This window comes from Oncorhynchus mykiss, chromosome Y (genome assembly GCF_013265735.2).
Source record: "Oncorhynchus mykiss isolate Arlee chromosome Y, USDA_OmykA_1.1, whole genome shotgun sequence".
In the NCBI taxonomy this organism is placed as follows: Eukaryota; Metazoa; Chordata; class Actinopteri; order Salmoniformes; family Salmonidae; genus Oncorhynchus; species Oncorhynchus mykiss.
The window spans coordinates 45,667,573-45,691,329 of NC_048593.1; the positions used below are offsets into that span (position 1 = coordinate 45,667,573).

Genomic DNA, 23,757 nt, shown 5'->3' on the forward strand with positions numbered 1-23,757 from the left:
AGGATGGAAGGTCAATATGTAGCTAGATGTAGAAGGCTAAATGTTAACTAGCTGGCCTGGCATATTGTTGTCCATTGAAGTTAGGCTAGCGAGCAAGCATTTTAGCCAGGTAGCCTAGGACAACATAAAGCTTGTACTATGACAGTGTCAAAATGGCATTGGCTTTTCTCTACAAAGAGTGAGCCAACTTTTATTTAATTTTTTAACACAAATCAATACGCTATTTAGCTCATGTTGAGTGGACTGAATTGTTTGGTGTGTTTTAGTTACGGTCAGTCTAATAAACTAAGTGTAGGTGATTCGATGAAGTTGAAATGGTGTTGGAACAGTGGAGGCAGCTCCTGTTTTCTTTGCGACTTTGTTCTTTTCTGGTAGTCTGAAACATTACCTAGCTTGACCATGCAACCGTTACATGCAATATGCTTTGTGAACTCCACAGGACAGAGGGTTCTCTCCGGTCCCGGCCTTTAGGCATACATCTCTCAGCGTCGAGACCGATATGAACTAGCCACTTTGACTCACAAGTTCTGATTAAGGCTGAAACGCCAACCATAATAGTTGTATCAATAAAAACAATGTTGAGCTTTGCAATGACAATCTCTTTTAAAATGCACCTCGATTCACATCAGTTGAGCACCCTCCACTTCTTTCCACTCACTGGGCCAGAAAGATAAGGGCAACGAATTAAGTAAATCTCAAAATGCATCTTTATTCACAAAAATTCTCATATTTTTAATAATTACAGACATGTTACACACACACACAGGACAATCCACAGCAGAAATTAAAGTGCTGAATGAGAGTGGAAGGTATTGGTGTAGTAGACTCTGAAAATCACCAGTATATTCATTTCACAACATGTGCAAACAACTCACTGAAGACAAATACAGAGCTGAAAATGGTTCAATAATAAAATCTGGACACCAAGGTGAGTTAGCAGTTCCTAAAACAGCTTTCACAAAACCAGAAAATTAAGGCCGGTCATTTCCGAAAACGCCCCGGGCTGAGCCGGTCATTTCCGAAAACGCCCCGGGCTGAGCCGGTCATTTCCGAAAACGCCCCGGGCTGAGCCGGTCATTTCCGAAAACGCCCCGGGCTGAGCCGGTCAGTTCCGAAAACGCCCCGGGCTGAGCCGGTCAGTTCCGAAAACGCCCCGGGCTGAGCCAGTCAGTTCCGAAAACGCCCCGGGCTGAGCCGGTCATTCTGAAAACGCCCCGGACTGAGCATAGACACCTTCAACTCTATCGCAACGTGATGAAATCTATTAGGCTAAATTAATGCAGTAACACTATCAATGCAACCCTTTGGAGACTTCACTATGAACACTTCAGGACTCAACTCCTCAGTGAAGAGACTAAACGTTCTGTCTTTGTAAAAACAAAACTTGAAAACATCTAAATCGTTTTTTTTCCTTCCCATTATTTTGACATTCACTAGCTGTAAATATCCTCTGACAACGCAGATACTGATTGGACAGACAGGTTGAACCAAAAGAACCAGACCATCAACCAGTGTTCCATGACATTTCACTTACCCAGAATCACATTCAATGTCTTGAACAGTTGGTGACAACATGACCAACATTCAAAGTTAACCAACCCCCCCCCCCCCCCCCCCCCATCATCTCTGTTCAACACAGTGTCTTCCTAACAGCTGAAACCATATCTCCCCCGAACTCCAACAGGTCACACTGCTCCAGCTCGTCATATCTACCTGAACGTAGGAAACAGACAACGGTTGTCTTACAGGCGTCTATACAGGGCTCTGACACATGGCCTTTATGTCTGAGGTACCAGAACCGCTGAAACACACGGTCGTCCTGGAGGAAGGTCCTGATCAGCCCGTCCCAGTCCGACGGGAACAGGGATGAGACGCCGTAGGCTTCGGAAGCACGGTAGAGGAGGGTCCATTTGGGGTTTGGGTCAGGGTGGAAGATGGCGTGTTGTGAGGTGGTGGGGAGCAGGGAGGAGACCCCCCCTTCAGGCTGTCGGTTAGCCTCTGTAAGGTTTAAGATATACGTCTCGTGGTCCAGAACAAACCGGGAACTGCCCTTGTAGTTACCGTCGACCAGGTAGACCCGGTAACCTGGCAACCGGAAACAACATTTAGAGAAGCTCTATGATTTGTTTTCTGTCTCTAGTACATGACTATACAACAGTTTGAGATCTTGTCCTCGTGACAGAGTAGAAGAGACCATACATTCTGATTGAGAGGCAACAAATTCAAGTGTGGGTGAGGGGATGTTAGGGCAGGGGTGAGGTCAGGGCAGGGGTCTGGCAATCGGTGGCTATAGAGTCTGACCCGGGTTGAGGTGTGTGTGTGTGTGTGTGTGTGCGTGCGCGCGCATGTACCTGGGTTGAGGTTGACATAGGTGGTGATGGAGGGAGCGATGAAGGCCACGCCCACGGCCCTAGTCATCGTCGCCTCATCATAAAACATCTGAAACTCATCCATGTGCGTGTGGCCGAAGAACTGACCCGTGATCGTACCCTCATACCTAGACAGACGGATACACACTTTAAAAAACCACCCACAGCAGAACAAAATCTGATCCAGAAATACAGTCAGAAAGAACTAGTTCATAAACCTCTCCCTCAGGAAAAGACTTGACTATTTTGCTGAAGCCCTGAACTAGCTCACCGGGTTAATCTAGTTAAGGGCTGGTTAGTCGGTGTTCTCAGGAACGGGTCCCGGAGGAGAGGTGTGAGAACCAGTGACAGAACTGAATGTGGTCTGGAGTCCACATGACTATATAAAATAAATTAACTGACAGATTGGTACCAGTCTGGGATATATAGATATCTATATCTATATAATAAGAGATAGAGATATATTATATATTTATATTTACATTGAACAAAAATATTTAAAAAACATGTTTTGAGACTAAATAAATAAGATCAGACATGTTCCAGACGTACAACACGCTTCTCATTTACTGCACAAATGTGTTTACATCCCCGTTAGTGAGCATTTCTCCATTTACCAAGATAAGATAAGATAATCCATCCACCTGACAGGTGTGGCATATCAATAAGATGATTGAACTGCATGATCATTACACAGGTGCACCTTGTGCTGGGGACAATAAAAAGCCACTCTAAAATGTGCAGTTTTGTCACACAACACAATGCCACAGATGTCTCAAGTTGAGGGAGCGTACAATGCCGACTGCAGGAATGTCCACCAGAGCTGTTTCCAGAATTCCAACCATAGGCCAGTCATTTTAGAGAATTTTGCAGGACATCCAACCGGCCTCACAAGCATGCTAACCTAGGACCTCCACGTCCAGCTTCTTCACATGTGGGACCGTCTGAGACCAGCCACCGTGACAGAGGAAACTGAGGAATATTTCTGTATGTAATAGAAAGTCCTTTTGTGGGAAAAAATAAATAAATAAACTCATTCTGATTGGCTCCAAAGTAGATGGGCCTAGGCCCACCCATGGCGGTGCCTCTGCATGCAGTGGCTACCAAGGATAGGAGGACAGTTACATGAACACACGCAGACAGTGATGCCAACTGGTGAGGGTCCAAAATGGTGATACTTTTTGAAACACGCAAAACAAGTCCCTGCTAGGGGGAAATGCAGGGTTTAACTAAGTTAAACAAAGACTACAATCTACATGATCAGTCTGTGTCAAAGTGGTTAATGTGAACCTAACTCACAGCTAAAAAAAAAAATGTAAAGAAAGCAACTCAATGTTATGACTGATTAATTAGGGCTGATTTTAAGTTCATTACAATCGGCATTTTTTGGATGCCGATTCCATTTCACTCCACGAGGAGACCGAGTGGCAGGCTGACCACCTGTTACGCGAGTGCAGCAAGGAGCCAAGGTAAGTTGCTAGCTAGCATTAAACTTATCTTAGAAGAAAGTCAATCTTCACATTATCACTAGTTAACTACACATGGTTGAGGATATTACTAGGTTAACTAGCTTGTCCTGCGTTGCATATAATCGATGCGGTGCCTGTTCAATTTATCATCGAATCACAGCCTACTTCGCCAAACGGGTGATTTAACAAGCGCATTCGCCAAAAAAAAAAAAAAACTGTCGTTGTACCTAACCATAAACATCAACGCCTTTCTTAAAATCAATACACAAGTATGTATTTTTAAACCTGCATATTAGGTAAGAAATTCATGTTAGCAAGCAATATTAAATCAAATCAAATTGTATTTGTCACATACACATGGTTAGCAGATGTTAATGCGAGTGTAGCGAAATGCTTGTGCTTCTAGTGCCGACAATGCAGTAATAACCAACAAGTAATCTAACTAACAATTCCAAAACTGCTGTCTTGTACACAGTGTAAGGGGACTTAACTAGGGAAATTGTGTCGCTTCTCTTGCGTTCTGTGCAAGCAGAGTCAGGGTATATGCAGCAGTTTGGGCCGCCTGGCTCGTTGCGAATGGTGTGAAGACCAAGAACGGTTCCATATTTCACTGAAGGATAAATGTTTTGTTTTCGAAATGATCGTTTCTAGATTTGACCACATTAATGACCAAAGTCTCGTATTTCTGTGTGTTTATTATATTATAATTAAGTCCATGATTTGATAGAGCATTCTGACTGAGTGGTGGTAGGCAGCAGCAGGCTCGTAAGCATTCATTCAAACAGCACTTTCCTACGTTTGCCAGCAGCTCGTCGCAATGCTTCAAGCACAGCGCTGTTTATGACTTCAAGCCTATCAACTCCAGAGATTAGGCTGGCAAAACTCTAGTGCCTATAAGAACATCCAATAGTCAAAGGTATATGAAATACAAATGGTATAGAGAGAAATAGTCATAATAAACAACCTAAAACTTCTTACCTGGGAATATTGAAGTCTCATGTTAAAAGGAACCACCAGCTTTCATATGTTCTCATGTTCTGAGCAAAGAACTGAAAGCTTTTTCTTTATTTTTTTAAAAATGGCACATATTGCACTTTTACTTTCTCCAGTGTTTTTTTTAAAACATGTTTCTTTGGAGACTAAATTGATTATGTATTATATTAAGTTAATTCAGTACTGTTGTAATTGTCATCATTACAAATATACATAAATAAATTCATTCGATTAATCAGTATAGTCTTTTTTTTGGTCCTCCAATAAGCGGTATCGGTGTTGAAATGAGAAGAAAAAAAACTACAGTAATATTGCAGTTAGCCATGACAGCCTTTATAATAGAATGCTTGTGACCACACACACACACCTAAATATTACACTTGGGGGGGGGGGGGGGGGGCATCTTAAAGTAGAAACAGAAATTCTATTTTTGCTCTAGTGGCCACTATATACAAACCCAGTGCACAAGGCTACATGTGAGCAAAAATAAAGTTCACTGAGAAAGAAATGTAATAACCCCCCCCCTCACTCACGTATTACTGTCAAATTCAAAACAAGAGCAATATCTTTGGGGCTACACTGAACATATTTACATTGTACACGTTCTGCCTGTGGACATCTGTTGTACTATGTGCCAGCAGAGCATGAGACCTGTTGTTGGTATAATTGATCTCTTTCAGGCAGGTTGAATTTGACGGCTGTAGAAGGTGTCCAATTGGACTAGCTTCAGGTCTTAGCTGTAAATTAAATATGATTATGTGGCATAGCCCTTTATACCACTGTATTTAAGTAGAGGGAAAGTGGTGTTTCTTTCACCTCTATAGTGGCATCCAGTTTAAGACAGGACCAGCTCCAGCTCCACTTAACATAGCCCTTTATACCACTGTATTTAAGTAGAGGGAAAGTGTGTGGTCTTTCACCTCTATAGTGGCATCCAGTTTAAGACAGGCCCAGCTCCAGCTACACTTAAAGGTTTAACAAACAACACCTCATTTTCACCTAATTCTCTCATTCTGAAAATGTACCACATACTGTAGAGGGAAACCATTCGTTTGTCAACTTCAGATTTCCAGGGTCCGGTAAGCAACTAACGTTAACGCGTAATAACTTGAGGAACGGCAAGGAGTCATACCGTTACCAGTTAGTAACCTAGCCAATTCTTTATTGTATTAACGTTACCTTATCTGCTGCTGTAACGTCAGCTGTCTGACAATCAGCCAGCTCATTTTTCACACCATAAACTAAATGATTTGATCAGTTAAGTTGGCTAATGTTGCTCAACATTTCTCTGGATAAGTTATCTAACGGAGAAACCGATCCAGCTAACCTGATACTTAACGATGCTAATCATACTTGTTCCACCACTTTCTCCTTCAGCTCAAACTCTCCAAAAGCTGGTTGTTTTTCGGTTACAGCTCATGAAATCCGGTTCATCACCTTCTCACCCCGGTCTCGCCCCCACCCGTTACCTCGCCCCCACCCGTTACCTCGCCCCCACCCGTTACCTCGCCCCGGTCTCGCCCCCACCCGTTACCTCGCCCCGGTCTCACCCACCGTTACCTCAGTTACCGTTCAGGGAGACGCGCTGCTGTAACGGACAAGTCTCTTCTCTCTTCAGTCGGGCGCTGCGTTCTGTTGTCATGTGAACGACTGGCTGAGCCTTGGAAACAGCCGGGATTGGTCCAAACGCACATCACTCATTCACTGACAGCCAATAGTGATTCAAAGCCCCCCCATCGGGATCTACACCGGGAATCACTTAGGTCCCCTATATTGGATTCAAAATGGCAAATTTCACATCCCTGACCATCTCTTCCTACCGGTTGATGATGTGGTAGTAGTTCCAACTCCAGCTGCTCAAACAGAGACCAGGGGGGATGTGACCGATGATGTGGACCTGGGACAGCGAGACAAGGGGGAGGGGGACAGTGAGACAAGGGGGAGGGGGACAGTGAGACAGCCATTAGAGAGAGAAAGATACAATGGTTACAGGTTAGTTACACCCCTCTTCTCATCCCTCACTCCCCCCTTCCCAAATCCTCCTCCCGTTTGTAGCCTGCAGTATATTGACCAGACAGTGGAGTGGGTTATCGCTCTCTCCTCACTGGCCTGTAGTATATTGACCAGACAGTGGAGTGGGTTATCACTCTCTCCTCACTGGTCTGCAGTATATTGACCAGACAGTGGAGTGGGTTATCACTCTCTCCTCACTGGCCTGTAGTATATTGACCAGACAGTGGAGTGGGTTATCGCTCTCTCCTCACCCTCTCTCCCTTCTCTTCACTGGCCTGTAGTATATTGACCAGACAGTGGAGAAGGTTATCACTCTCTCCTCACCCTCTCTCCCTTCTCTTCACTGGTCTGCAGTATATTGACCAGACAGTGGAGTGGGTTATCACTCTCTCCTCACCCTCTCTCCCTTCTCTTCACTGGCCTGTAGTATATTGACCAGACAGTGGAGAAGGTTATCACTCTCTCCTCACCCTCTCTCCCTTCTCTTCACTGGTCTGCAGTATATTGACCAGACAGTGGAGTGGGTTATCACTCTCTCTTCACTGGTCTGCAGTATATTGACCAGACAGTGGAGAAGGTTACCACTCTCTCCTCACCTTCTCTCCCTTCTCTTCACTGGCCTGTAGTATGTGGATCAGCCACTGGAGCTGGTTAGCAGGGTCAGTAGAGTTGACCATCAGCCAGTAATTTTCCCTGGCACAGAAGTTCATGTTCAGAGACACCACTCGAAGACCTGGCTGGACCTCTACCGTGTAGAACCCACCATGCCTGGAGAGAGAAGAGGGAAATTAATTTTAGAATAAGGCTGTAACGTAACAAAATGTGGAAGAGAAAGGGTCTGAACACTATGTATGCGTTCAGCTGATCCAGGGATTGTGAGATCTGGCATACGTCTGCCAGATACCTAGTCAGTTGTACAACTATATGCATTCAACTGAAATGAGTCTTCCACAGTTTTCCCCACTTAACAGCTAACCACATTATGAGAGTTTAACATATCAGCTAACCACATCATAGGCTACAACAACCTGATACCTGGATAGGTGTTTAACATAAACTACATCAATCTAGTGCCCAAATGCAGTCATTCACGTAGCACACAACCATTGGTTGACGCATGCAACGACTGAGCAGGGGAATACAACCACTACAGAGGACTGTCTGGATCCTACCAACCACTACAGACGACTGTCTGGATCCTACCAACCACTACAGATGACTGTCTGGATCCTACCAACCACTACAGATGACTGTCTGGATCCTACCAACCACTACAGATGACTGTCTGGATCCTACCAACCACTACAGATGACTGTCTGGATCCTACCAACCACTACAGAGGACTGTCTGGATCCTACCAACCACTACAGAGGACTGTCTGGATCCTACCAACCACTACAGAGGACTGTCTGGATCCTACCAACCACTACAGATGACTGTCTGGATCCTACCAACCACTACAGATGACTGTCTGGATCCTACCAACCACTACAGAGGACTGTCTAGATCCTACCAACCACTAGAGGACTGTCTGGATCCTACCAACCACTAGAGATGACTGTCTGGATCCTACCAACCACTACAGAGGACTGTCTGGATCCTACCAACCACTACAGAGGACTGTCTGGATCCTACCAACCACTACAGAGGACTGTCTGGATCCTACCAACCACTACAGATGACTGTCTGGATCCTACCAACCACTACAGAGGACTGTCTGGATCCTACCAACCACTACAGAGGACTGTCTGGATCCTACCAACCACTACAGAGGACTGTCTGGATCCTACCAACCACTACAGAGGACTGTCTGGATCCTACCAACCACTACAGAGGACTGTCTGGATCCTACCAACCACTACAGAGGACTGTCTGGATCCTACCAACCACTACAGAGGACTGTCTGGATCCTACCAACCACTACAGAGGACTGTCTGGATCCTACCAACCACTACAGAGGACTGTCTAGATCCTACCAACCACTACAGAGGACTGTCTAGATCCTACCAACCACTACAGATGACTGTCTGGATCCTACCAACCACTACAGATGACTGTCTGGATCCTACCAACCACTACAGAGGACTGTCTGGATCCTACCAACCACTACAGAGGACTGTCTGGATCCTACCAACCACTACAGAGGACTGTCTGGATCTTACCAACCACTACAGAGGACTGTCTGGATCCTACCAACCACTACAGATGACTGTCTGGATCCTACCAACCACTACAGATGACTGTCTGGATCCTACCAACCACTACAGAGGACTGTCTAGATCCTACCAACCACTAGAGGACTGTCTGGATCCTACCAACCACTACAGAGGACTGTCTGGATCCTACCAACCACTACAGAGGACTGTCTGGATCCTACCAACCACTACAGAGGACTGTCTGGATCCTACCAACCACTACAGAGGACTGTCTGGATCCTACCAACCACTACAGAGGACTGTCTGGATCCTACCAACCACTACAGAGGACTGTCTGGATCCTACCAACCACTACAGAGGACTGTCTGGATCCTACCAACCACTACAGAGGACTGTCTGGATCCTACCAACCACTACAGAGGACTGTCTGGATCCTACCAACCACTACAGAGGACTGTCTGGATCCTACCAACCACTACAGAGGACTGTCTGGATCCTACCAACCACTACAGAGGACTGTCTGGATCCTACCAACCACTACAGAGGACTGTCTGGATCCTACCAACCACTACAGAGGACTGTCTGGATCCTACCAACCACTACAGAGGACTGTCTGGATCCTACCAACCACTACAGAGGACTGTCTGGATCCTACCAACCACTACAGAGGACTGTCTGGATCCTACCAACCACTACAGAGGACTGTCTGGATCCTACCAACCACTACAGATGACTGTCTGGATCCTACCAACCAACCTGGGATCAGTTTCCGATAAGTACAAATCTGGGATCAGTTTCCAATGTTTTTGTCTAGTTAAAATAAAATAATAAATTAAGAACTATAGTGAACTAGAAGATTCTCTAGTTAAATCATTATCAGACCTAAGAGTCTTCAGGGCCTGTTCTGGTAACCATGGCGCCCACTCCTCGGCCATGGTGTCATAGAGCCAGCGCGACGACCGGTTGCCATGGACGAACGGCGGGGGGAAACTGTTGACCGGGGTGCTCTCATGGTTACCGATCGCCGGGTAAACCTTCAAGTTACCTAGGTGACTACAGAGAGAAAAATAAGGTGGTCAGTTACCATTCAACTTGTGCGTACACACACACACACACACACGATTGTGTACCTGTGGATCAGTCTGGTGACAACGGTGAGTTCAGACAGTTGCTGCTTCCTGGTTTGAGACCAGATGTTATGAGCAGGTATGTCTCCTGTCCAGTAGACCCAGTCCCACGGTCCGGTTCGCGCTGCGTTCTCCAACATGTTCTCCACAGTTCTCAGGGGCAGGTCACATTTACTGTAGGAGCCCCAGAACCCAGCCGCTCTCTGATTCCAGCTGGGAGATCCAGACTCATTACGACAGCACAGCGGGTCCTTACAGTCAGCAGAGCTGCCCACTGCATAGTCCTGTTCACAAATAACACCGGGATGGACATTAGAGTTGTATTTTAATGTTGCGAAAGCAGCAGCTACTCTTCCTGGGGGCCATATAAAACAAGACATATTACAGAACAGGAATAATGATTGGCCACAATGAATGACGCGTGAAGAGATTTTGCGTTAGCTGAAGGTAAATTTATTTCTGTAATGGGTGTTCAAAAAGGTCATGTCTATCAGAGAGGCCTACCATCAAAAACAATGGAGAAAATGCATCCCATAACATTTTACCATGGAAACAGCTGTTCTATCATTCAGCCTACAGTAGCAGCCAATGTGTGGTGTTCAATGTAGACCTACATTCCATGAGACGTTTTGGGGGAGGGGATTAAAAAAATGCAGGGTGTGACAACCTGTTTAATCCTCTTGTCCTTTAGACAAGGTGATTGCTGATTTAGACAAGGTGATTGATTATGCGTTTGATGCAAGAAACCACTTTACAAAATTAAATGCATTATTCCCCATACCGTTACTACAGAGAATCAGACAAATGATACTTTCTGCCTATTGGCTACTTGGCTTATTCAAGCCCCTTTCAAAATACAACACTGCCCCTTTAAGACATAAAAGCCATTTACCCGACTTGCTTTTTCAAAGATGTCTAGAAAACGCACACGTTTTGTTCTCTTGCAGGAAACAACCATTCCCCCTATTGCCGACTACAAATGATCTATAACTGGGCTAATAACTCACTAACTAGCAAATAATATGAACAAATGTACAGATGGCTACATGCAGCTCTCGCTTTGATCTCAAAACAAGCGCATCTACTCACGACCGCTCATGTTGTAAACACAGTCCAGTGTTAATAAACACAGTTTATGGCTCATAAGTGTTGACAAGTAACAACTTCAACTCATAAAAACAGCCATCTCTTTGCTGTGTTCGTTGACCGTCTCTCTCTAGTCGTGGTTTTAAAACGTTTTGAAATCTCACATTAACTTCGCTGTAGCTTTATGTTATGCCTGCTACATTACTGCAGACACGGTCAATTGAGCCGGTCGACTGACCTGCTGAAGGCTATAGTGTACTTGATTTGCCCGCCGACAGAGTTTGTACCTTACAATAAGCATTTTAGATTAGCGTTTACAAAACGCAGCAAGATAATGCTTAGGCGACGCCGAAGTTTACCTTGCTAAATTAGTGGCATAATTCCCCTCCTCCTTTAGACAAGCATGCATTTACATTCACTTGTAAAAATGTCCACACGCACCAACAACGACATTTGACAGCACCTACACACACAATAAAACTTTATGAGCTGGATTGCCCGTCTTTGCAATTAGTTTATTTGTGTGTGCTCGTTAGCACATTTAGTTAGCAGCCTCCATTGAAATCCAGTATTACTTATGCTAATTTTGCTACTGTTGTAATGACAGGCAGGGAGCAGGTCTCGAACCCTCGGCCTTCTAGCCCAAAGTCCAGTGCGCTATCGACAGTGCCGCAAAAACATGTTCGAACGGCAGTGTCCGCGCTTAGAAACCCAGGGTCGTTTCAGTATTCTGGTAACAGACTAACAGACACACACCACCCTCACCCGGTCAACATATTAATGAATTAGATGAGCTAGTTCAGGACTACAACCATAGTGAAACATCTTCCCGAGGAGAGGTCTGAAAAACTGCCCTACCACATTTTTGACTAACCTGATCCCAGTGTATGTCTGTGAGGAAGAGGACCCTGCTCTGTGGTGCTCCAGGCTTGGGGGGTGCGGGCGGGGTGACTGGGGGTTTGGGGATCCGGGGTAGGGTTACGTTCCAGGGGGCATAGATATCGAAGCGTCCGCATGACCTCCCAACCAGCAGAGCACAGGCCTCCGACGGCCACAACAGAGACTGTTGCAAGGCCCTGAAAAACAGGAGGAAGGACATAACCATTACTTACACCTGCCCGTCTCCATGGAAACAAAGGCATGTGGTCCAGGTGCAGCGAGCACATCACCTCTTTAAATAAATGCTGAGGACAGCATCTCTTCAGAGGCTAGGTGTATTCACTCACTGTCCCACCATGCACTGCAGCAAACTTATGATAGAACACCAGGAAACATGATTTACGCATTAAAAAGAAGATGTTAGATAATCAGGACCAATCCCAAGCCTACCTGATGAAGTCATCTCTGAACAGCTCTGTGATTTGACGACAGACCCGCTCTTCAGCCAGGTGGAGACGGATACAGGCCTCACCCACAGCCCACGCAACACGTTCCTCATTAACATCACTCTACATGGGACAGGAAGTAGTGAGGAGAGAGGTTAGACTGATACAGGCCTCTCATCACATCACTGTACATGGGAGAGGAGAGAGGTTAGACTGATACAGGCCTCTCATCACATCACTGTACATGGGAGAGGAGAGAGGTTAGACTGTACAGGCCTCTCCCACAGCCCACCCATCACTGTACATGGGAGAGGAGAGAGGTTAGACTGATAGAGGCCTCTCCCACAGCCCACTCACCACATCACTGTACATGGGAGAGGAGAGAGGTTAGACTGATAGAGGCCTCTCCCACAGCCCACTCTCATCACATCACTGTACATGGGAGAGGAGAGAGGTTAGACTGTACAGGCCTCTCCCACAGCCCACCCATCATCACATCACTGTACATGGGAGAGGAAGTAGTGAGGAGAGAGGATAGACTGATACAGGCCTCTCCCACAGCCCACCCATCATCACATCACTGTACATGGGAGAGGAAGTAGTGAGGAGAGAGGTTAGACTGATACAGGCCTCTCCCACAGCCCACCCATTATCACATCACTGTACATGGGAGAGGAGAGAGGTTAGACTGATACAGGCCTCTCCCACAGCCCACTCATCACATCACTGTATATGGGAGGGGAAGTAGTGAGGAGAGAGGATAGACTGATACAGGCCTCTCCCACAGCCCACCCATCATCACATCACTGTACATGGGAGAGGAAGTAGTGAGGAGAGAGGTTAGACTGATACAGGCCTCTCCCACAGCCCACCCATCATCACATCACTGTACATGGGAGAGGAAGTAGTGAGGAGAGAGGTTAGACTGATACAGGCCTCTCCCACAGCCCACTCATCATCACATCACTGTACATGGGAGAGGAAGTAGTGAGGAGAGAGGATAGACTGATACAGGCCTCTCCCACAGCCCACCCATTATCACATCACTGTACATGGGAGAGGAGAGAGGTTAGACTGATACAGGCCTCTCCCACAGCCCACCCATTATCACATCACTGTACATGGGAGAGGAGAGAGGTTAGACTGATACAGGCCTCTCCCACAGCCCACTCATCATCACATCACTGTACATGGGAGGGGAAGTAGTGAGGAGAGAGGTTAGACTGATACAGGCCTCTCCCACAGCCCACTCATCATCACATCACTGTACATGGGAGGGGAAGTAGTGAGGAGAGAGGTTAGACTGATACAGGCCTCTCCCACAGCCCACTCATCATCACATCACTGTACATGGGAGAGGAAGTAGTGAGGAGAGAGGATAGACTGATACAGGCCTCTCCCACAGCCCACTCACATCACTGTACATGGGACAGGAAGTAGTGAGGAGAGAGGATAGACTGATACAGGCCTCTCCCACAGCCCACTCACATCACTGTACATGGGACAGGAAGTAGTGAGGAGAGAGGATAGACTGATACAGGCCTCTCCCACAGCCCACTCACATCACTGTACATGGGACAGGAAGTAGTGAGGAGAGAGGTTAGACTGATACAGGCCTCTCCCACAGCCCACTCATCATGGGAGGACTGGCCATCCCACATATGCTCTCTCTAATTCTCTCTTTCTTTCTCTCTCTCGGAGGACCTGAGCCCTAGGACCATGCCCCAGGACTACCTGACATGATGACTCCTTGCTGTCCCCAGTCCACCTGACTGTGCTGCTGCTCCAGTTTCAACTGTTCTGCCTTATTGTTATTTGACCATGTTGGTCATTTATGAACATTTGAACATCTTGACCATGTTTTGTTATAATCTCCACCCGGCACAGCCAGAAGAGGACTGGCCACCCCACATAGCCTGGTTCCTCTCTAGGTTTCTTCCTAGGTTTTGGCCTTTCTAGGGAGTTTTTACTAGCCACCGTGCTTCTACACCTGCATTGCTTGCTGTTTGGGGTTTTAGGCTGGGTTTCTGTACAGCACTTTGAGATATCAGCTGATGTACGAAGGGCTATATAAATAAATTTGATTTGATCACTGTACATGGGAGACGAAGTAGTGAGGAGAGAGGTTAGACTGATAGAGGCCTCTCCCACAGCCCACTCATCATCACATCACTGTACATGGGAGAGGAAGTAGTGAGGAGAGAGGTTAGACTGATAGAGGCCTCTCCCACAGCCCACTCATCATCACATCACTGTACATGGGACAGGAAGTAGTGAGGAGAGAGGTTAGACTGATACAGGCCTCTCCCACAGCCCACTCATCATCACATCACTGTACATGGGAGAGGAAGTAGTGAGGAGAGAGGATAGACTGATACAGGCCTCTCCCACAGCCCACCCATTATCACATCACTGTACATGGGAGAGGAGAGAGGTTAGACTGATACAGGCCTCTCCCACAGCCCACCCATTATCACATCACTGTACATGGGAGAGGAGAGAGGTTAGACTGATACAGGCCTCTCCCACAGCCCACTCATCATCACATCACTGTACATGGGAGGGGAAGTAGTGAGGAGAGAGGTTAGACTGATACAGGCCTCTCCCACAGCCCACTCATCATCACATCACTGTACATGGGAGGGGAAGTAGTGAGGAGAGAGGTTAGACTGATACAGGCCTCTCCCACAGCCCACTCATCATCACATCACTGTACATGGGAGAGGAAGTAGTGAGGAGAGAGGATAGACTGATACAGGCCTCTCCCACAGCCCACTCACATCACTGTACATGGGACAGGAAGTAGTGAGGAGAGAGGATAGACTGATACAGGCCTCTCCCACAGCCCACTCACATCACTGTACATGGGACAGGAAGTAGTGAGGAGAGAGGATAGACTGATACAGGCCTCTCCCACAGCCCACTCACATCACTGTACATGGGACAGGAAGTAGTGAGGAGAGAGGTTAGACTGATACAGGCCTCTCCCACAGCCCACTCATCATCACATCACTGTACATGGGAGAGGAAGTAGTGAGGAGAGAGGATAGACTGATACAGGCCTCTCCCACAGCCCACTCATCATCACATCACTGTACATGGGAGAGGAAGTAGTGAGGAGAGAGGATAGACTGATACAGGCCTCTCCCACAGCCCACTCACATCACTGTACATGGGACAGGAAGTAGTGAGGAGAGAGGATAGACTGATACAGGCCTCTCCCACAGCCCACTCACATCACTGTACATGGGACAGGAAGTAGTGAGGAGAGAGGATAGACTGATACAGGCCTCTCCCACAGCCCACTCACATCACTGTACATGGGACAGGAAGTAGTGAGGAGAGAGGATAGACTGATACAGGCCTCTCCCACAGCCCACTCACATCACTGTACATGGGACAGGAAGTAGTGAGGAGAGAGGTTAGACTGATACAGGCCTCTCCCACAGCCCACTCATCATCACATCACTGTACATGGGAGAGGAAGTAGTGAGGAGAGAGGATAGACTGATACAGGCCTCTCCCACAGCCCACTCATCATCACATCACTGTACATGGGACAGGAAGTAGTGAGGAGAGAGGTTAGACTGATACAGGCCTCTCCCACAGCCCACTCATCATCACATCACTGTACATGGGAGAGGAAGTAGTGAGGAGAGAGGTTAGACTGATACAGGCCTCTCCCACAGCCCGCTCACCACATCACTGTACATGGGAGAGGAGAGAGGTTAGACTGATACAGGCCTCTCCCACAGCCCACTCACCACATCACTGTACATGGGAGAGGAAGTAGTGAGGAGAGAGGTTAGACTGATACAGGCCTCTCCCACAGCCCACTCACCACATCACTGTACATGGGAGAGGAGAGAGGTTAGACTGATACAGGCCTCTCCCACAGCCCACTCACCACATCACTGTACATGGGAGAGGAAGTAGTGAGGAGAGAGGTTAGACTGATACAGGCCTCTCCCACAGCCCGCTCACCACATCACTGTACATGGGAGAGGAAGTAGTGAGGAGAGAGGTTAGACTGATACAGGCCTCTCCCACAGCCCACTCATCATCACATCACTGTACATGGGACAGGAAGTAGTGAGGAGAGAGGTTAGACTGATACAGGCCTCTCCCACAGCCCACTCACCACATCACTGTACATGGGAGAGGAAGTAGTGAGGAGAGAGGTTAGACTGATACAGGCCTCTCCCACAGCCCGCTCACCACATCACTGTACATGGGAGAGGAAGTAGTGAGGAGAGAGGTTAGACTGATACAGGCCTCTCCCACAGCCCGCTCACCACATCACTGTACATGGGAGAGGAGAGAGGATAGACTGATACAGGCCTCTCCCACAGCCCACTCACCACATCACTGTACATGGGAGAGGAAGTAGTGAGGAGAGAGGTTAGACTGATACAGGCCTCTCCCACAGCCCGCTCACCACATCACTGTACATGGGAGAGGAGAGAGGTTAGACTGATACAGGCCTCTCCCACAGCCCGCTCACCACATCACTGTACATGGGAGAGGAAGTAGTGAGGAGAGAGGTTAGACTGATACAGGCCTCTCCCACAGCCCACTCACCACACCACTGTACATGGGAGAGGAAGTAGTGAGGAGAGAGGTTAGACTGATACAGGCCTCTCCCACAGCCCACTCACCACATCACTGTACATGGGACAGGAGAGAGGTTAGACTGATACAGGCCTCTCCCACAGCCCACTCATCATCACATCACTGTACATGGGACAGGAAGTAGTGAGGAGAGAGGTTAGACTGATACAGGCCTCTCCCACAGCCCACTCATCATCACATCACTGTACATGGGACAGGAAGTAGTGAGGAGAGAGGTTAGACTGATACAGGCCTCTCCCACAGCCCGCTCACCACATCACTGTACATGGGAGAGGAAGTAGTGAGGAGAGAGGTTAGACTGATACAGGCCTCTCCCACAGCCCGCTCACCACATCACTGTACATGGGAGAGGAGAGAGGTTAGACTGATACAGGCCTCTCCCACAGCCCGCTCACCACATCACTGTACATGGGACAGGAAGTAGTGAGGAGAGAGGTTAGACTGATACAGGCCTCTCCCACAGCCCGCTCACCACATCACTGTACATGGGACAGGAAGTAGTGAGGAGAGAGGTTAGACTGATACAGGCCTCTCCCACAGCCCACTCACCACATCACTGTACATGGGACAGGAAGTAGTGAGGAGAGAGGTTAGACTGATACAGGCCTCTCCCACAGCCCGCTCACCACATCACTGTACATGGGACAGGAGAGAACCACTAATTTCCTCAGATATGAGATAGATTAAGGTTGCAATAAAAATATATAATAATCAAAATCCTGATGGGAGGAGTCCAGATTCTCTGCTTATTCCCTCCTGATTTTGTGAATCTACTAACCAGGTTCACAACCCTAGGTTGACAGACGAGAGAAAGACATTTCATTGGCTCCTTTCTGGTTCATCCACAGTCAATGAACTAATCAGACCAGATCCCCGCTGGTACCTGGTTCCTCTACAGTCAATGAACTAAACAGACCAGATCCAGCTGGTACCTGGTTCATATTATACAGTCAATGAACTAAACAGACCAGACCCAGCTGGTACCTGGTTCCTCTACAGTCAATGAACTAAACAGACCAGACCCAGCTGGTACCTGGTTCCTCTACAGTCAATGAACTAAACAGACCAGACCCAGCTGGTACCTGGTTCCTCTACAGTCAATGAACTAAACAGACCAGACCCAGCTGGTACCTGGTTCCTCTACAGTCAATGAACTAAACAGACCAGACCCAGCTGGTACCTGGTTCCTCTACAGTCAATGAACTAAACAGACCAGACCCAGCTGGTACCTGGTTCCTCTACAGTCAATGAACTAAACAGACCAGACCCAGCTGGTACCTGGTTCCTCTACAGTCAATGAACTAAACAGACCAGACCCAGCTGGTACCTGGTTCCTCTACAGTCAATGAACTAAACAGACCAGACCCAGCTGGTACCTGGTTCCTCTACAGTCAATGAACTAATCAGACCAGACCCAGCTGGTACCTGGTTCCTCTACAGTCAATGAACTAAACAGACCAGACCCAGCTGGTACCTGGTTCCTCTACAGTCAATGAACTAAACAGACCAGACCCAGCTGGTACCTGGTTCCTCTACAGTCAATGAACTAAACAGACCAGACCCAGCTGGTACCTGGTTCCTCTACAGTCAATGAACTAATCAGACCAGACCCAGCTGGTACCTGGTTCCTCTACAGTCAATGAACTAATCAGACCAGACCCAGCTGGTACCTGGTTCCTATTATACAGTCAATGAACTAATCAGACCAGACCCAGCTGGTACCTGGTTCCTCTACAGTCAATGAACTAATCAGACCAGACCCAGCTGGTACCTGGTTCCTCTACAGTCAATGAACTAATCAGACCAGACCCAGCTGGTACCTGGTTCCTCTACAGTCAATGAACTAATCAGACCAGACCCAGCTGTTACCTGGTTCCTCTACAGTCAATGAACTAAACAGACCAGACCCAGCTGGTACCTGGTTCCTCTACAGTCAATGAACTAATCAGACCAGACCCAGCTGGTATCTGGTTCATATTATACAGTCAATGAACTAAACAGTACCTGGTTCCTCTACAGTCAATGAACTAATCAGACCAGACCCAGCTGGTACCTGGTTCCTCTACAGTCAATGAACTAATCAGACCAGACCCAGCTGGTACCTGGTTCCTCTACAGTCAATGAACTAATCAGACCAGACCCAGCTGGTATCTGGTTCCTCTACAGTCAATGAACTAATCAGACCAGACCCAGCTGCCATCTCATTGGTGCCTAAGCAGACCGGAAACATTACCCTATCACAACCCTTCTTGTTTGTTATGGGGACGAAGCGCGACGTTGAGATCTGACTATCTGCAGTGTCAACCAAAAGCACACCGTTAGCCTCAGTGACGTTCACTCCCCACCAGGCCAAACCACAGAGCCGTCTTCTCGTCAGGCCTCTAATCTGTGTTACTTTCAGTTGTCTTCAGACAACAGATCGCCTTGTGCCCTAGTTTAACAAAAAATAAGAAAGTGTGATCTTGGTTGCTCGTCATTTCAGCTACCTTAGTTGACAGACAGATGAACAGGCCTGGAGTGCTTGCTACTAGGATGAAGTATCATGGAACATCCATGTCCCAAATGCCCCCCCCGATTCCCTATGGGCCATAGGGCCCTGGTCTAAAGTAGTGCACTATATAGGGAACAGGGTGCCCTTTGAAAGACAGACAGGTTAGCTGACGTCACAAAATTGATGCGCGCACATCGATGTGGCCCGGGAGGGTTTAACCTCATGTTTAACCTCATCTAGCCCCTGTATCAGTTGTTGCTAAACCACCAACCCTGTTTAACCTCATCTAGCCCCTGTATCAGTTGTGTTGCTCAACAACCAACCCCGTTTAACCTCATCTAGCCCCTGTATCAGTTGTGTTGCTCAACAACCAACCCCGTTTAACCTCATCTAGCCCCTGTATCAGTTGTGTTGCTCAACAACCAACCCATCTATTCTGCCCGACCAAGCAAAAAGGTAGTAACTGCTCAGAGTGGAACTGAGAAAAATGGCTTTTTGCTTGGTAGGCCAATATTGCTTGCCCATTGGCATTGCTAGTTTGATAAAGCTCTGCCAACTCAAGGTCACATAGATAAACCGTTTTAGTTCACAGAACCGGGTCAAGGCTAGGTGTTGCACTAAGTCACATGATCAGCTGCACTAAGTCACATGATCAGCTGTAAATGCCAAGACCCGTGTGACTTCTGGAACGTGTCTCAACTGAGTCATGGTTTTATGAAGACAACTTCCCTGGCACACTGCTTTGTTTGAACTCAGTGAAGTCAGTTCTGCAGATGTTTTTCCTTCCCTTTTAGATCAGGGACCAACTGCAGATGGGTGCAGTTAATGAAGAACAGAGAAACAGCACTGGTCTGGAACTCGCGGGGAAAGTGTTGGACATCCCCATCCTACAGCTTTTAGGTTCTCCCTCCCTGCCCCACATGCTAGTACCGACATGCAGTCATTCTCCCTGCAGTCGTTCTCCCTGCAGTCGTTCTCCCTGCCCTACATGCACCAATCGCGCCAGGCGTTTACAGTGTACTAATCGTGTTAGCGCAGGTTATTAGTTCAAGAGCCCTAAGATTGCATTGAGAGAATAGGGTGCAAGGGCCATGTAGGGAATAGGGTTCCATAGGGCTCTGGTCTAAAGTAGTGCACTATATAGGGAACCATAGGGCTCTGGTCTAAAGTAGTGCACTATATAGGGAATAGGGTTCTATAGGACCCTGGTCTAAAGTAGTGCACTATATAGGGAATAGGGCTCTGGTCTATATTAGTACCACTATATAGGGAATAGGGTGCCATAGGGCTCTGGTCTAAAGTAGTGCACTATATAGGGAATAGGGCTCTAGTCTAAAGTAGTGCACTATATATATAGTGAATACGGTTCCATAGGACTCTGGTCTAATGTAGTGCACTATAGTGAATAGGGTTCTATAGGGCTCTGGTCTAAAGTAGTGCACTATATATATAGTGAATAGGGTACCATAGGGCTCTGGTCTAAAGTAGTGCACTATATATATAGTGAATAGGGTACCATAGGGCTCTGGTCTAATGTAGTGCACTATATATATAGTGAATAGGGTACCATAGGGCTCTGGTCTAAAGTAGTGCACTATATATATAGTGAATAGGGTACCATAGGGCTCTGGTCTAAAGTAGTGCACTATATATATAGTGAATAGGGTACCATAGGGCTCTGGTCTAAAGTAGTGCACTATATAGGGAATAGGGTTCCATCTTACCAGCAGAGCGACATCCAGGATGGTGAAGAGGACTTTGCACACCGGACAGGTCAGGTTCCGCCAGTTGAACCCGACCCGGAGACGCCCGACCTCTTCCAGAAACGTTATGCCCGGTTTCCCCTCGTCCTGCACGGGGAACGAGGTCCCCAACGGTATCGAGCACAACAGCAGAACACAACACAGCAACACCACGGCGCAGGGGATAGGTGCGAAGCGCATTGTTCTGCTCAACAGCGAAGTCAGCTCGCCGAAAGGGATTCAAAACAATGTTTCAGTCCAATAGTTGAAAAATAAGTTACAAAAATAAACCATCCAAATTGCTTTTTTCTAAAACCTCTAGTTGCTTAGTTAACTAGTCAGCTATCACGCAATAACCAAGTTTGCATTCGCAGCTGTTGTGTTCTGTTTGGTTGCAACACCGATGTAATAAAAAAAAACAGGAAGCGCTGTGATGACAGCTTTGTTTCCCTCTTTATAAAAGTCTACAGCGCTACAATAAATATAATCGATAAGTGACAAACTCGAGTGCTGCTGAATCGACAGAGAAACCTTCGGGTCTAACACCCTAAAACTGCTGAACAACAAACAAACACAAACGAATGGCCCGATGACTGCCTTGTTTTATGAGCCAGTACAGAGGTCAGCTGACTGATCACATGACAGAACCGGTTTACAGTGTGATATAAACGCGTTCTCTGGTTCAGATTGGAGCCATTCAATTGGTTAATTACTACTAATCAGTCGTTGAATCGTTATGTTCGTCGGTGGATTTTTAACGTCAACATTACATACCTTAAATAAATCAAAGTAATGAGGATTAAAACACAATAATGCCTGAAGGCTTCTTTCCTTGATGGTCCAAGGGGTTATATTTAATGATATGTGTTATATTTAATGATATGTGTTATATTTAATGATATGTGCTATATTTAATGATATGTGCTATATTTAATGATATGAGTTATATTTAATGATATGTGTTATATTTAATGATATGTGTTATATTTAATGATATGTGTTATATTTAATGATATGTGCTATATTTAATGATATGTGCTATATTTAATGATATGTGTTATATTTAATGATATGTGCTATATTTAATGATATGTGCTATATTTAATGATATGTGTTATATTTAATGATATGTGCTATATTTAATGATATGTGTTATATTTAATGATATGTGTTATATTTAATGATATGTGTTATATGTTATATGTGTTATATTTAATGATATGTGTTATATGTTATATGTGTTATATTTAATGATATGTGTTATATTTAATGATATGTGTTATATTTAATGATATGTGTTATATTTAATGATATGTGTTATATTTAATGATATGTGTTATATTTAATGATATGTGTTATATTTAATGATATGTGTTATATTTAATGATATGTGCTATATTTAATGATATGTGTTATATGTTACATGTGTTATATTTAATGATATGTGTTATATTTAATGATATGTGTTATATTTAATGATATGTGTTATATTTAATGATATGTGCTATATTTAATGATATGTGTTATATGTTACATGTGTTATATGTAATGATATGTGTTATATTTAATGATATGTGTTATATTTAATGATATGTGTTATATTTAATGATATGTGTTATATGTTAAATGTGTTATATTTAATGATATGTGTTATATTTAATGATATGTGTTATATTTAATGATATGTGTTATATTTAATGATATGTGTTATATGTTATATGTGTTATATTTAATGATATGTGTTATATTTAATGATATGTGTTATATTTAATGATATGTGTTATATTTAATGATATGTGTTATATTTAATGATATGTGTTATATTTAATGATATGTGTTATATTTAATGATATGTGTTATATGTTATATGTGTTATATTTAATGATATGTGTTATATTTAATGATATGTGTTATATTTAATGATATGTGTTATATTTAATGATATGTGTTATATTTAATGATATGTGTTATATTTAATGATATGTGTTATATTTAATGATATGTGTTATATTTAATGATATGTGTTATATTTAATGATATGTGCTATATTTAATGATATGTGTTATATTTAATGATATGTGCTATATTTAATGATATGTGTTATATTTAATGATATGTGTTATATTTAATGATATGTGTTATATTTAATGATATGTGTTATATTTAATGATATGTGTTATATTTAATGATATGTGTTATATTTAATGATATGTGTTATACTTAATGATATGTGCTATATTTAATGATATGTGTTATATTTAATGATATGTGCTATATTTAATGATATGTGTTATATTTAATGATATGTGTTATATTTAATGATATGTGCTATATTTAATGATATGTGTTATATT

General features: G+C 45.2%; 1 protein-coding gene across 1 annotated transcript; it reads right to left on the reverse strand.

Moving 5' to 3' along the window:
- Positions 1–684: 684 nt before the first annotated feature.
- On the reverse strand, positions 685–22,017 carry smpd1 (sphingomyelin phosphodiesterase 1). Its single transcript, XM_036967596.1, has 9 exons — positions 21,386–22,017; positions 12,543–12,661; positions 12,088–12,289; positions 10,131–10,411; positions 9,883–10,053; positions 7,441–7,612; positions 6,652–6,728; positions 2,352–2,497; positions 685–2,085 (listed from the first exon to the last, which is right to left on the reverse strand). The coding sequence occupies exons 1-9, from the start codon at positions 21,602–21,604 to the stop codon at positions 1,631–1,633; spliced, it is 1,842 nt and encodes a 613-aa protein (XP_036823491.1). The 5' UTR covers positions 21,605–22,017; the 3' UTR covers positions 685–1,630.
- Between the last annotated feature and the right edge of the window lie 1,740 nt (positions 22,018–23,757).

Coding starts and splice junctions, on each gene's coding strand:
- smpd1 (XM_036967596.1), bottom strand. CDS start 21,604: ATGCGCTTCGCACCTATCCCCTGCGCCGTGGTGTTGCTGTGTTGTGTT. Junction 12,290..12,542: donor TTCAGAGATGACTTCATCAG/GTAGGCTTGGGA, acceptor CCTGTTTTTCAG/GGCCTTGCAACAGTCTCTGT. Junction 7,613..9,882: donor CAGGCCCTGAAGACTCTTAG/GTCTGATAATGA, acceptor TTCTCTCTCCAG/GCATGGTGGGTTCTACACGG.